Consider the following 15,609-nt stretch of genomic DNA (forward strand, 5'->3'; position numbering starts at 1 on the left):
CATTGTATGTGTCTGTGTGCATTTTATGTATTTTCAGGCCACATAAAACATAATCACAGAAATAACCTCTAGAAGGTGCGGCACTCCATGTGCCTTTAAACACTTTCAGGCCACATAAAATGCAACCATAGAACCAGCCCCTAGAGGGCGTTGCATCCCCAGCTGTAAAGCAAGAGCTCCAGCTTTGGGAATGCTTAAAAAAATAATGAAAATACTGGAGGGGTCATTATTTCCTTCACCCACAAACATAAGGTCAGTACCTTAAATTTACTTTTGGACGGCTGTTGCACTCCTGCGGCCCACTGACCATTCCTTTTTCATGTTAGTGGTGCCCCAGCCAGCCAGGAGCCACCAGGAGGCTCGAAAAATATGGTAATAACCTCTTCTGAAGTATTATGCGGTGCTGCTACTGGAGGAGAAATTAATATTTTAATAGGACTCTACTGCTGTGCCGGGTAGAGCTGCAAAGCTTTTGGTTGCTGTTTTATTGTGTGTTTTTTCTGTTGTAGGTGTCCAGTTCAACCTGGGCACCCTGTGTGTTCTCCCTTGTTGGACGCAGCTTGGGGAGGCCACATCCGGCTGCCCGCCAGTATTCCTCTTTGCTAGAGCGTGCAGCGTGCTTCTCCCCTTCCCACTCCATGCAGGCAGGGAATTTGTTCTGTGGTGGCTGCCCACTGCCCCCGGACAAGGGCATTTGGAATGGGGGCGAGGGCACCGCTATTGGGGAGGGGCATGATGGCACTCCCTCTCCTTTACGTCAGCCCCTGGTGAGATGGGGGCCCCGGAGGCAGAAGTTGAAACAGGAAGGAGGCTCCACAGATGCCTACTCATTAAAAATGAATAAATACATAATGGGCCACTCTCTGGTGCCAGCCCGCCCCAGGAGTAATCTAAGGAAGGTGAGGCAGAGTCCCACATGCTCCTGTTCCTTAAAGGTCACCAGCCTTCAACTGTGGATATCACAGTCCCCACTGGGCAGTTTTGCCTGATCTTGGGCTCACTTTAGTCCTGGTGGTGGGCTCTAGCCACCAGGAGCAATGCCAGCATTCCACCTGGCGGTGTACCTTGCAGGGAGCTGGTTCTACTGGCTCCCAGTGTCCGCTTTCCTCCTGGTCTTTGTTTCTGGGTGCAGAAGTCCAGACCTCTGCCCCAACCGGTCATAAAGGGGCCAGCCTCACTGGCCCTTGGAGAGACCCACTGGTCCTGGGGTCAACTGAAGCAGAGTCCTTAGTCCTTTGGGCCATCAGGGGTTTCTCCTTCCAGTTGTCCGTTGCTGTGCCAGAGTCCAGCAGCAAAAAGCTCATAAAGCCCCTGCAGCTCTTTCTCTCTCTGGAGGAAGAGCTTTTAAAAGGGGATGGAAGGTTTTAGAAGCCTGGCGCCCCTCGCCACCTCGCCTATCCAGCCCTATCCCAACCCTCCTGCACAACATGCTGGGACAGTTCAAGATCTTTTCATCCCAGAGTCACTGGTAACATGTGCTCTTCGGGTCTCAGCTCTGCCCATTGCTGATATCACTCTGAGGGCCTTTTTCACCAAAACTTCAAAGAGAAGCCTCTTCCTGTGTTGGCTCCAGTTGTCTGGGCTTCCTCCTTTGTGCAGTGGGCCTGAGCTGACCAATCCCTGGTACAGTGTGAGAGGTAATTAACAGCTGAAGATTTTCATCCCCATCCTTTCCTGCTCAGGAGCAGAGGGGAGCACTGTTAATTACTCCTTATTTGTGGTGTGGCCTTTGTTATTAGTCTCAAACGCACAGCCCACATGCGTGCACGTATTCACGTGTAACCAGCCAAGGGCCTCTCACTCTAGCTGCATATCAGCAACTTTATTTTAAAAGGCGGACATAGGTGATAAACATGCTCAGTCCATTTGCTATGGGATTACCATGGGTGAGACACAGGTAGTGAGACTCACCCACAGAAACAGTTGAAAACCAGGTGATTACAAAAAAAAGTTTAAAAAATAATAATTTGGAGTATTAAATGGGCAAAACCCCTTTAGCAACCCTTAATAATTTTACACACCTACATTTAAAAACATTTATTTTTTTAACATGTATTAAAATGTATTTGAAGTTGGGCATAGAATTAATTTTAAATACTAGTAATTCTTTTAAAAATGTTTATTATAGTTTTAATATTAAAACAACTTCACTATTAATGTTTTAATTACATATTAATTTATGAGATAGGTAGATAGACAGAAAGATAGATATTTAACCCCACACAATAAAGAAAATCTGTATTATAAAATTCTAAATAAAGTTATTTGTTTTACCATTATTGCCTATGGGGTGTTTCTAAGTCCCTGTCTCCATTGTTTTCTATCAGAGTCTGTTTCAGCCCCTCTGTGGGGCCATGTGTGGGGCTGGGCTTAGTCCAGGGTTGTGCTGGAGTACCTTTTTGACTGTAACAAGGATGGAAGTGCAATTTATAAATAATAATCTTGTGTGGGGGGTATTTTACATTTTCATATCCCTCCCCTCCTAAAACCCCTCTCATATAGGTGTAAGTATTCCCCATATTCCAGTCAATCCCAGTTCAGCGTGATTCAGCTACTAAAATGTATCTATGTGTACAGACTTTTCAACATAGAAAAGCAGGAGAGACCGGTGAGAAGATCTGGGCACACAGGTCTGTGACTTTGTAGCAATGATGTAGTACTACTGGGACACTTTACGAATCACAATACATTTGGTGAATTAGGTCCAGTATGTTCTGTTCATGGTCACTAAGTGATCACAAATACTGGGTTTCATGGAACAGAGAGACCAGAGAACATTGGTGACCATCCATCCATCCAAATCTCAGCAACTCTCTAAACACTGTTAGTCACTTCCCTGAAAAACTAATATCTTGCGACCATTGAGTTCAGGAAAGTCCATCAGTGGCCCTGGATTCCTGAGATCATAGTTCTGGTTGGGGAGGCGGCTGTCTGAAACACAAGGGTAGCACAGGCAGACACTAACTCCACACAGGTTCCCGTTGACGATATGGGCCCGGCGACAAGCCCGGTGAGTCTTAGAAGTGCAAGGCAGGGCCAGGGACCACCAAATATGGCTTTCGACCCTCTTCAGGTACCAGACCACATTTAAGCAGTTGATAAACCCCTAACTCCTCACTGGGTGCTGCATAGAGAGTGCTGGAAAGGGGAGAGGGCAAGTGGGTGGCTCCCACAAAGATGAACACCACCACTCGAGCAGAAGGGAGTTACTTCACCCAAGGCATGAGAAGTAATTGTGATTTCTTGATTTTCAGTTAGTGAAATAAATCCATACAACGCCTGCTGTGGAGACTTTCGCTCTTTTGACCTCTGCCCTTTGTACTATGAGAAGAGGCCATCAGATGCCTGCTATGGGTATATCCCACCACGTAGAGGTAAGCCACGTTAAATGGTCATAATTATTACTTTTGTCGGAGAAATTGACCAACACAAAACCAAAATCACCATCGACATTCTGGACACTGCTTCTCTGTTTTTGTTGTCTCAGCTGTGTGGGTTCCTCTACCATGGGTCTGTGGCATAGGGAGAATTCCTGCTAGTATTAGAACTGACTTATTGCTCCTTCTTTAACTCAAAAAATGGATGAAACTTTCTTTTTTATTTTGTAAAATTTATCATTTAAAAAGTTAGTGCTCTGGAAAGATTGCTCAGTTTGTATGCAGAGCTTTTCAAATATTTGCCAGTGAAGAGAGCAGATTGATGTTTGCAGCATTGCAGATCTTAATGTCAGTCTTGTAGAGAGCCATAGAAACGTATACAATATTGATAATTTCATATAAACTGATCAAAATCACTGTAAGCAGCTGTTTATGCCCATTGACTCTTCCTACTGCGGTTAAAACGTCATTTATTAGAAGTTGAATGTCTAGTTGTGCACTTGAAGGAGCTGTGAGAGATCTTTTGCAGCTCTACATTTGTGCAGGATGCTATGAGCTGCAAAATTATGAAATGGAATGGTACCTGGTTTGTATCTTATGAGACAGTACCCTTTTTGCATTTTCATTGACAATGCGATTGCTCAACCCTTTTGTTGTGTTCCCTGAAATTGTTAGGGTCACACTCAGGGAAAGTTTCCTCTTGTGTTCAGGAAATCTACTGTTTGCAGAAAAGGAAAACTTGAAGGAGTATCTCACCCCTCCCACTGAGTTATGTGAATATGGATAGGTGCATTAGCAGTCAGCCAGTCAGGAAATCATTCGTTTAAAAACCACATAAGGCTATAATGCAAGTAATTTTAACCAAGTTCTGTAATAAATCCAATATAAAAATCTCAATGCAACAACATCTGCAGGTCATAGAGTTATAATCGGCAGTTTTTTTTTGTTTTATATAAAATCAGTTCGACAATAATCCCTGTGCGCGAAGGCAAGGGGCCCCGCAGCATCAGACGGTGTGTACTGTGTTTTGCAAGCAGCGTAGGCTCCCCGGTGGCCCCACCCAGTAAGAACTTCTCAACACAGGTGTGGACCCTCCCATCGATTCCCTGGATTGGCGCCAATGTGCAGAGTGAAAGCGTAGGAGGCCAAACAGGTCGTTGTATACGGCGTAAAAACCCTACTCCAGACACAAGGACCAAAGCGAAAATGTTGTCTTTTATAAATATAAAACTACGACAAACTACAGTTACTTGCGCGCCTGGTTACGCTGCATTAGCCGCCAAACCTATTAGAGCTCTGTCATCGGCGGGGGATTTGGCAGAGCCCCTAAATCAGTAAACACACAAGTATTGGTATCTTAAAACAAACTGTTTTTTTTATATCACTATTCTATAAATCATGTTAGTAAGAACTAGCATATTCATTACCAATAACTTTGCAAACAAAATGGAATAAACGCAAAATGCCCCTTAGTCCAATTTCTTACACATCTCTGCGCAGTTAGCTTAAAAACCTACCAAAGGTCCTGATTTAGAGTTTGGCAACAGGACTCTGTGGCAAATGTAACCGCGCTCAGTGCCTGCAAAACCCTTTTTCTTCCCGCCTCATTCAGAGATGGGCAGACTGTAGGAGATCCATCATTTGAATACTTCCTCTGACAGCTTGCCGGACGCTACACTGTGCTTCCTATTTAGGGTGGATGGCGTGATGCTTTTTTTTTTCCTGTCTCTGCTAGGAAACACTTGGTGGGAATGGATGAGCAAAAAAAACAAATAATAATGACTCCCATAGCCTGGGACAAACTGGAAGGATGATGGGCCATTTTTTTTCAAAAGCAAACCCTTAATTTGGAATTTTGTTTTTGAAAAACAAAAGTCTTTTATGGTACCATCTCTCAGACATGTCGTACATTGACTGGAGTTTCCATGACAGCAGTTCCTTTCAATGTAGAGAGATGTCTGTGGGGCCTGAGAACATCTCCAAATTTCGCAGATGCATGTTCTTCAGGCACTAGTGGCCGATGTCAGGGAAGGGTGGTGGGGCTGGGGGTTGGGGAGGTTTGGGGGGGTGAGGGGTGACAATAAGAAAATAAATAATAAAAAAAAGAACTTACCTGACTCCCAAGGGATGACCGCTCTTCGGCTGGCACAGGCTCCCAGCCTGTCTTGCGGCCAATCCTAAAGCTGCTCTCATGCTGCTGGAAACATGAGAGCAGCGTCAAGATTGGCCAGAGGCCCTCGATTTGCGCTCCCAGGCAGACTGGGGGCCTCTGCCTGCTGTCTCTAACCCAGCAACACAGCTCAGGCTGGAGAGACCTCAGTGTGCATTTGTGTTTCGCCGTCTTGAGACAGCCGCCCAGACACACATGCACACTGAGGGGAGTGCACCCCCCCGCCCCGTAGCCTGCCCCCAGGACTCAGCCAGGTACGAAAATTAAAATGATAATAAACCTGGTTTATTATCATTTTATTTTTCAAGTTTTGCCTCTGCTGGCGGGGGGGCAATGCTCCTCCACCTTAATGAAGGAGCCGCCCTTGTCTTCAGGCTGATGAAGTAAAGGACTCCGACGCCCTGATGGACTTTAAGCTGTCTGCCATATTCTAATTTAGGTCCTCAGTTACTAAGCGCTGACTAAATCTATTAGAATGTACTTCTTACAGGGTATAGTTAAACAATAACCCCCATTCTGGTTTCAGAGAACACTTACACCCTTCCACTTGTTGTATCTACTCTGGTTCCTATCTGAGGAACTCCACAAGGTCATTCATTCAGAAGCAAACCTCTAGTTACCATGTAACCTTAAATCATGCAGCGTTCCCTGGCCTGTTAAGGACAAAAAAATATGTGGAAATTGAACATATGTCATTTTGAAAACTTGAAATTATTTAGCAGGCTTATATTAGAATACCTAGCATATAATCATTCATATTCATTATAATGTAAAAAAACAGGATCATATGAGCATGGCGCAAGGCTGGTGTTGTATTGAACATTATCAAAATATATATAAAAGCATGCTACACGTCACTATGTTCTGAGTATTTTTGATAAGTTCAATCACCCTATCCTTGTGGAAAGGTTATTTGAAATGAATGTTGAAGGGTGAGAAAGGAGGGCACTTCTAGCATCTTTGAATATGTTTGTCTCATACATTGCTGCACACTGTAATGAAGTGTGTATCATCACTCTAAACACTTGGCATCTGCCACAGCCCCTGCTGAGGATGTATGCCCTGTAAGTGCAACTCTTTGCAATGGAACGCGAAGTCCCACACCATCATCCTGGCATTCCCACCTGGAAAACTTAGTGATAGTGTGGAAATCAGGGCCCCTCACAACGCCTCTGCTCCAATATTCATACTCATGACGGTGTATAGTGAGGTGAGCCAGCAGTAGAAACATTATTTACATTTTTGATTTCTTGATTTTTATATTTATGTATTTTCATAATCCACTTTGGTGAATTGGCCATTCCTTTTGTAAAACAGTTCATACTGTAGCAGTTTCCAGATGTGTTGCTTTTCTGCAGAGAACATAAGGATTTTCTGGTCTCAGGGCCTGTCAAGAATTACCAAAATGTGTGGAATACACTGGTGTCCAGATGTGCCAAATGCCAAGAATACAGTTCTCCCCAGAGAAACTGAGAATCTTCTTCTAGCCTAGGAGCATATTATTCAGTTCGTTAGAGCTGTGGTCTAATATAGTTGTTGAGTTGCTTGCAGTAGGCATTATTGATGGTGGCATGATGGAGAAGTCCCTTCAGGTTTTTAGGTGCACTGGCTCTCAGTAGCTTACTCAGACTCCCAGTAGCATAAGCTGGCTCCTAACAGCAGCAAGAATTAAAAGCAATATGTGTTCCCTAGCTCACAAAGTCAACTATAGCCCAGCCTATATTTCATGTATAATTACTATCTTTGGTGAACTGAGAGGGCTGTGAAACAGAGACACTGCACTCCTGTGAGTCCCCAAGTTCAGTATTTCCAGGGCACACAAGAAATCATTTTGAGGCACAGGTACCTCACCCTGAAACTTTGCCTTCTGACCTGGGGAAATTACCCCTTTCAACACCTCAAGACCCATATTTGCAGTCACTTTCTTTGCTAGCAGAAATTTTAATTGACATCATACAATTTTTGTAATCTGCTTGGAGTCTTTTCCTTCTGTTTCATTTGTTTACCCATATCCTGCCTCGATGTAACCTCATTGTTCTGTTGTTGGGTGTGCCCTGTTGCCTGATGTTGTCACACCTCCTGTGTGTCTAAAAGGAAAAACCTTGTCTTGACTACAAGTCTTATGATGTCATGACTCTGTGTGATGAATTTGCCTCCTAAGGTGATTAGTTTCCTGCCAGTTAGGGTACTTTGTTAGATGGTATTGTAAATAATACAAGGGGTATTGAAAATCAAGTAGGATAACCTACAGAAGAAAATATCAGTCCGGAAACTCCTGAATAACTGTAGAGAAACTGCCTATGAACGAATGCCCAATTGACTAGAATGTTGTTTCAGAGAAAGTGGTCCTAACCCCTGTAAATGTCAGCTGCTGAAACTTGCCTCCAAGTGGTATCAGAGAACAGGAGGTTCAGGTGACCATCAAAATAAATGATGGGAAAGATGTGTCCATCATGATTTCACAGCTCATTCTCAAACGTTCTAATTTTCTATTACTGAGATTAGGATGACTGAGGCCTGGGAGGATGTAAGGATGTAATTCTCTCAATGGGACTCTTCAGATCCTGAAGTATGGCTAAGACTCATTTTTGGTAAATAATGTCCAGAAGTATGTCAGGTATTGGAAATTACGTTGCTTCAATATAAGTGTGAAAGTGTATTTTTGTTATCACCGCTAGGACTAACTGAATGTAAAAAATGTGTGCAAAGAACTAAACCAAACCCTGCATCAGAGAATAAGGAGGTCTCCAGTTAAAACCCTCTAGGTTTTCCCTGTTCAGTGTAATAGGTGAAGACATTCATGTGCTTGTGACTAGCAACTGGTACTGGGAAATGTGTAGTAAACAACTAACTGAAATGGTAATCTATCTCCCTTCTACTAATGATATGTGCTTTCCACTAGGATTCTTCTTCGGTGATCCCCACATATACACCTTGGATGGCCTCACATACACCTTTAATGGTCTAGGAGAATTCATCCTGGCCAATGCACGGAATGAAAATGATACTGTGGTCTTCAGGCTTCAGGGACGCACTGCAAGAGCTGGGAATGGGACCTCTCCTGCAACCAACTTTGTTGGCCTAGCAGCAGAAGTCATCAACGGAACAAAGGTCAGTGATGTGCCATCAATTGCATCAATGTTATGGCTGAATTAAAATATCTCAATGTAACAATAGCACCTGCAAAGATGGAATAAGGAAAGAATATTATTCTTCTCCAAGAGGTCAAGATTTATAGAGTGTGTTCAACATTTTTGTGTGCAGCTTAGGATCAGTTCTGTGACGTGCCTAAGATAACACACTTGGTTGGAATAAATTCACTCTAACAAAATAGCTCTCTAGCATATTGACTTTAACAGATACAAATAGCTCCAACCTTGATGAACCCTCAACTGTTTCTCAGCCTAAGCATAATGTGAACTCACACGAGTAGGCTCTTTTAGTGTAATGAACCAACCCAAGAATTAGCAATGTTTGGATCTTGTTCATTAAACTAAGCTCTTAGGGAGGTGTAAGGCAGGGCTGATCATTAGTACCTGTTCTGTTTCAGCTTTGCAGTCAACACAAAGGAAACAAAAAGGTGCCTTTATTGAGAAGGCCATCACAGGGATTTTGTATCCTGGTTTCCATTATGGAAAAGACCTACTTCCTATTTTACTTCAAAGAAAAATCTTAAGCTAGGTTATTATTAATTGTGGAACATATCTGTAAGGAAAGTCTTTTGGCTATAAAGAACCCAAATATTGCTACTACAGATCTGTTGTGTGTAGAGAAGAAATTAAAGGCAACACAGTTTTCTCCGACGTGCATCTTTAATAGGTAGAAAGCTGATTTAGTAGTCTCTGAAGGCTAAGGTGAAGCAGTCCTGCAAACCTTTGAGTTCACCTCAAGAAAGAGAGGGGCAAAAATGGGACACAATGGGTAACCAACTCAGTGTTCTGGTAGAAGATCCGTAAAATTGCAAATACATTGTCTGTAGTTGAAGATATGATTGCCAGCTAGGGCATTGAAAGGTTGGGTTGTTTTGCCTGCTATGCAAACATTGCTCCTGACATCTGCTTTGACATCTGCTGTGGCCCTGCTGGGGTTGGACTATGTCACCCAGCATACACTGTGATCAAGGATGGGTCCGGATGCACATATGCGCTCAAAAGTGCCAGATACTTCCCGTGGCAGAGGACATTGAAAGGTCTGGTTGTTTTGCCTGCTACTCCTACATTGCTCTTGACATCTGCTGTAACATCTGCTATGGCCCTGCGGGTGTGGGACTCCGCCCCACTGCATACCCTGTGGTCAAGGAGGGGCATGGTCTCACAGGCATGCTCGAAAGCAGGTGATACTTCCTATGGCACGTGACACGCCCATGTGCGTGGCCAGGCAAAGATCAGGCCAAGACAGGCCTGTCTTAGCCTGTCATAGCCTGGCAGAGGCTGGCTTGGGCCCACCCTCTTGGTTCTGTGCTCTCTCGCTTTACGACAGTTGGAGGCCCATAATTTCCTGTGACACTGTGAGTGTTTAATATTCGTGTCTTATTTGTCCCTAGAGACAGATGAGTGGTGAATTTGGCCAAGCAGAAGGCTGCCACTGGATCTTTACCAGCTCTCCAATCATAATTGCAGACCACAATTGGCAGCTTTAAGGCAAGGGCAATGGACCTTGTTTCCAACTAAACAAAATTAGCTGAGCATTGATGCTCACTCACTGTTGGGGACTCTGACTCTTTACCATTGGCTATGCCCACTTGCTCTATCCCCTCATATTGCGTTGAGACTTCTACCTCTATGGTTCTTACTGCTGCTTTGTTAAAATCACCTGCGAGGGATCGCTCTAACACTCATATACATGACAAGGGATCTGCTTGTGCCAACGTTAGTCTGGTTGCCAGAGATGAGACAACTGATGGATTTGATGGATCGGTACTCAACGCCTGACTTGGGGCCTCTGGGTCAAGAGGAAGGTCCCGAGAATGGTATTGGAACTCCCATTCTTCATCGTTCCACTCCAACTCCTCGGGCAGTTGGGTAAGTTGAGGTCAAAAAAGAAGCTGAAGAAGAATAACTGTATTTCAACTTCACCATGTCCATCGGCCGAAGAGACAAGGGAAAAGGAGCGTCGTCGTTCCAGGCCTCCATCCTCAGGGCCTGTGTCAGGGTGGACTCCATGCCTCCCCAAGGTTGGAGGCTGGAGCGACCCTTGCCCAACTGTGAGAGATTTATGAGGCCATGCGCCTCATAATTGCCCAGTCTGACTCCGCTGGAGTGCCTTAGGGCCCTGTGGGGGTAAACAGGGGCCCCCTCGGGTTCTGTGCCGGTGGCTTCGGCCTTGGCTCCGAGGGGGCACCCACTCATCCATTCCTGGATCTGAACCCGCCTCGGTCGTACCACTTTGACCTTCCCCAACATCAGTTTAGATGTCGATGCTCCTGATGACACCCATGCCCCTGGCTGGTGTTGATACCCATCCTCATTGCTGACTCTGATACAGAGCCGGACTGGCGTTGCTCAACGCAGATTCTGACTTCACCAGAGATCTTTCTCCCTAGGTCAGATGCTGATCTTACATTTCTTGGGTTGGGGTACAGTGAGGATTGAGAGGGGTCGCAGGGCCCTTTGAAATACCAGCTGGAAGATCCCATGGACTAGTGGATGGACCTGGGTGAGGCTAGTGGTCTGGACACTTCCCCTGACAATGGCATGCTTTCTCCCCTTACCACGGCTACGGAGGGACTAATCTCCTGACAGTGGTGTTTCAGTCTGTGGCTTTCACTTCTGAACCCCTTTTACCCTTTAATGAAGCCCTCACTGATGTCCTGCTGGTGACCTGGTCCAACCCAGCACAGGGGCTCCTGAGAACAGGACAATCACCCACCACCATAGTCCTGTTGCAAATGACCCAGTGTTACTGATGGAAAACTTTACGCCTGAGAGCTTGGTTATCCAAGCCTCCACGTCCCCAGGTGCATTCCCTTCTGCATCCCCCGATAGGGAATCCAAGAGGCTGGATCAGCTTGGGAGAAAGATGTTTTCTTCCTCCAGCCTGGCATTGCAGTCTGTGAACATCGCATGCCTTTTGAACAGTTACACCCATACTTTATGGCACACAGTTGCACAGGTGCTGCCACAGGTCTCAGAGGAGGCCCGGGCCATTCTCTCCCAAACTGCTGTTGATGGAGAGTTCACAATACGATGTGGGTTGAGTACGACCTACTCACTAGGCAGATCGGTTGCATCAACGGTGGCCTTGGGGACGTCTGGTTGAGGACGTGTTTTTTTCGGGGGATGTCCAATTCACCCTTATAGACATGCCCTTTATTGGTACTTTTCTCTTCAGAGACAAAGCAAACTGAAACGCTTTAAGGAGTCCCGAGATACAGTCAAGTTCTTGGGCATCGCAGCTGCTCCTCATCCCCCGCAGTCTGCTTTTCGCCCCTTTAGTGGCTACAGAAGGGGCACTCTACCACATCCATTGCCCTCCATCCACCGTGCCGCACATGCTGCCCAGCCTCTGGGTGGCCAAGGTCGTGGGATCCAACGTCCTTGTGGATCAGTGAGCCAGTGGACTAGCCAGTCCACCATTCCCTCATACCCCACAACAGCCTCCAAACCTTCCTAGTCTGATGCTTCACCAACCACGGACCAGTCAGAGGCAGGATCCACCATCATCAGCCCTTCTGGCAGTCCATCACGTCAGACCGATGGGTTTCTGCAAATAGTCCGAAGGGGGCTTCTTCCTCCCCTTTGGGACTACCCTTCCATTCATGCCACCATCCTACGATTGGATGACGGAGGATCACTTGGCACTTCTCCGCAAGGAGGTTACGCTTCTTGTGGCCAAGGGAGCAATAGAGAGAGTCCATGTGCCAGATAAAGGGTGTGGTTGTTATTCACGCTACTTTCTGTTGCCCAAAAAGGACAAAGGCCTCGGCCCTATCCTAGACCTTTTGACCCTCAATCTTTTCCTCATAAGGAGAATTTCAAAATGCTCAGGTTCTATCTGCCCTGACGCCAGAAGACTGCATGGTAGTGTTGGGATTGCAGGACGCCTATTTTCATATTCCTGTCCTGCCTGCTCACAGACGTAACTTGCAGTTCATGGTAGGCCACAAGCATTTTCAGTTCACCTACTCCCCTTTGGCCTTACCAGCACCCCTCGGGTGTTCACCAAGGTGATAACAGTAGTTGCAGCTCATCTACACAGGTCAGGGGTTTCAGTCTTCCCCTACCTGATGTCTGGCTTTTGAAGGCAGGCTCGTCCCAGGCTGTCGCCTCCCAACTCCAGACTATGACAGACCTCCTGAATTCACTGGGGTGCACTATAAACGTGCCGGAGCTGTTCTGGACACGATGCAGTTTCGCATTTATCCTACAGAGCGGCAAGTCCAGAATATTCAGGCTATGCCACGGATGTTTCAGCCTCTATCCTGGATTTTGTAGAAAAAGACCCTGAGGCTGCTGGGCCTCATGGCCTCCTGCTAGTGACACATGCCAGGTGGCATAAGCGGGCTCTGCAGTGGGACCTGAAGTTCCAGGGGGTGCAGCATTAGGCAAAGCCTTCCAACATGGTCCAGATCTCAGAGGGAACTGCTCAAGATTTGCAGTGGTGGCTCTTGAACCACAACTGACTCAGAGGCAGTTATCTCTCCCTTCCCCAACCAGATCTGACATAGTGAAAGATGTGCCACTCCTTGGATGGGGTGGCCACATGGGAGAGGTGGAGATCAGAGGCGTCCGGTCTCCGGTGGAGTCCAGACTCCACATCAATCTTTTGGGGCACAGGGCGAGCAGACTGGCACTGAAAGCATTCCCTCCTTCTCTCAAAGGGAAAAAAGTGCAGGTGTTCAAGGACAACACCACCGCTGTGTGGTACTACAACAACCAGGGCGGGGTGGGGCCATAGACCCTTTGTCAGGAGGGTCTGCGCCTCTAGACATGGTTGGAACATAAGGGCATTTCCCTGGTGGTTCAACACCTGGCGGGCTCTCTAAACGCCAGAGTGGACAAACTCAGCCAACAATGCCTGGTCGATCACGAATGGCGTCTCCATCAGGAGGTGGTGCCAGGTCCCTTTCAGCAGTGAAGAGAGTCTTGGTTAGATCTGTTCACCTGCGCAGAGAACATGCAATGTCAGCAGTTTTGCATATTGGAGCTTCCAAGGCAGCACTTGCTTGGCAATGCTATTCATCTCGAGCTCAGGCTTCCTGTATGCCTATCTGTGCATACCACTTCTGCCCATCGATCTCAAGAAGATCAAGAACGACCGGGCCCAAGTAATGCTTGTGGCTCCAGACAGAGCATGAAGTGTCTGGTATCTTGAGCTATTGAGCATGGCCATTGATCCCCTAATCAAGCTGGTCCTTCGGGAGGATCTTCTGATGCGGCAGCAGGGGAGGGTTCTCCATCTGAACTTGTCCAGTGTCTGCCTTTTGTGTGGAGATTGAGCGGCTGCAGTTGACAGCTTTCAACTTTCCGCCTGAAGTCTGTAATGTTATCTTGGCAGTCAGGCGTACCTCCACCAAAATGGTATTTGCCTGTCAATGGAACAAATTTGCGGCATGGTGCACAGACAAGTCTGTTCACCCCCCTCTCTACCTCTCTTTCTGAGGTCCTCTTGTTTATTCTTTCTTTGGCCCATCAGGGCTCTGCTTTGGGCACCCTCAAAGGTTATTTGTCTGCTGCCTCTGCATTTCTGAGAGTCTTCTATAGTTAGTGGGTTCCTTAAGGGTCTTACCCACATGTTTCCTCCATCACCATTCATCATGCCCTAATGGGATTTGAATTTGGTTCTGACATTTCCTTTTCAGCCTCTTGACAATTGTCCTTTCGGACTTCTAACATTGAAAACAGCCTTCCTTGTGTCCATTATGTAGGAGACTGGCTCAGTCTATGGTGTGGCACTCTATACTGAGTCTAGGCAACCCCTTAGTGATAGTGAAAAAGTGTCTGGATATGAAAACCTCTCTAGGGGTAGCTGAGGCGAGCTGCTAAAGCTTATCCAGGAGGAATGTAAAGCACTTGCAATACTACAGCAGTGAGACAGTAACTCACTGGCAAGAAAAGACAACACAAGTGTTGCAAAAATAAAGGATTCTTTATTACAGCACTACTACTAGACTAGAATTGGTGTAGCTCCCTTTGGAGATATCTATACAAAATAAAATAGTTAAACAAAATAACCAGCAGAAATAGTATACCGTATAGGGCCCTATGGGGGCGGCCAAACCATATACTAAGTAAGCGGAATTCAAAATAGTGAACCCAACCAAGGTGAGCATGGTAGTTAGCTAGGAGCTGGGGAAAGATGAAAACACCAGAGGTAAGTACAGCAAGTGTTCCCAGCGACCAGGTGCAGAGGGGTTACCTAACCTGTCGTCCCATAGGCTAACATCAGCAAGCAGTGGTTAGAGTTCACATGTTTCAGGCTCCTTACTAGCGGACCCATAGGAAACCAGCGCACAAATGGAAGGTTGGAGACTGGAGAGTGTCCTCACCCAAGGATACCCAGAAGATAGGAGTACCTACACTAGGGGACCTGGATGCATGAGGTGAGGCCATCAACAGGCACTGGCAAATGCAAGCAGGAGCTGAAGATGTAGTTGCAAGTTTTTGGGGACCAGCAAGGTCCAGGGGACTATATCCTTGAGGGGGAGTCGGGGCTGGCCCTGAGCACACAGGAAGGCCAGCAGAAGTTGTCAGAGCCCCCACGAGCAATCTCCCAAGTAGGTCAGAAACAAGCAGGACCCAGAGGAGGCCAAAGACCCACCACCTGTGATGCAGAGCCTTTCGATGTCCATGGGACAGCAGACCTCACTAGCCGGTTGAAGTCTTGAGGTGCCTGCGGATGCAGGAGAGTGACTCCTTTATTCCAAGGGAGATTTCTTCGTGCTGCCACATGCAAACAGAGTCCTTGTGACCCTGGAGGATGCACAGCCTTGGATGTTGCAGAATTCTTGCGGGATTCCCATCAGAAGCAGACTTGTTTCGGTTACAAAGCAGACCAGCAGCGGTTCCAGAGCTCAGGAGCAGAAGATGTCTTGCAGAGAGTTCCTTGTAGAGTCTTGCTTGA

General features: G+C 46.4%; 1 protein-coding gene across 5 annotated transcripts in view; it reads left to right on the top strand.

Annotated features, from left to right (window-relative positions):
• LOC138265246 (mucin-4-like) overlaps nucleotides 1-15,609 on the top strand; it is a 422,755-nt gene that overhangs the window by 128,624 nt on the left and 278,522 nt on the right. For all 5 annotated transcript variants that reach the window (XM_069212831.1, XM_069212835.1, XM_069212833.1 and 2 more), the window contains exons 35-36: nucleotides 3,255-3,374; nucleotides 8,450-8,658. In XM_069212831.1, the coding sequence (XP_069068932.1) occupies nucleotides 3,255-3,374; nucleotides 8,450-8,658 (329 nt within the window). The remainder of the gene's footprint in view (nucleotides 1-3,254; nucleotides 3,375-8,449; nucleotides 8,659-15,609) is intronic.

The sequence above is a fragment of the Pleurodeles waltl genome, chromosome 11, assembly GCF_031143425.1.
Source record: "Pleurodeles waltl isolate 20211129_DDA chromosome 11, aPleWal1.hap1.20221129, whole genome shotgun sequence".
Taxonomy (NCBI): Eukaryota; Metazoa; Chordata; class Amphibia; order Caudata; family Salamandridae; genus Pleurodeles; species Pleurodeles waltl.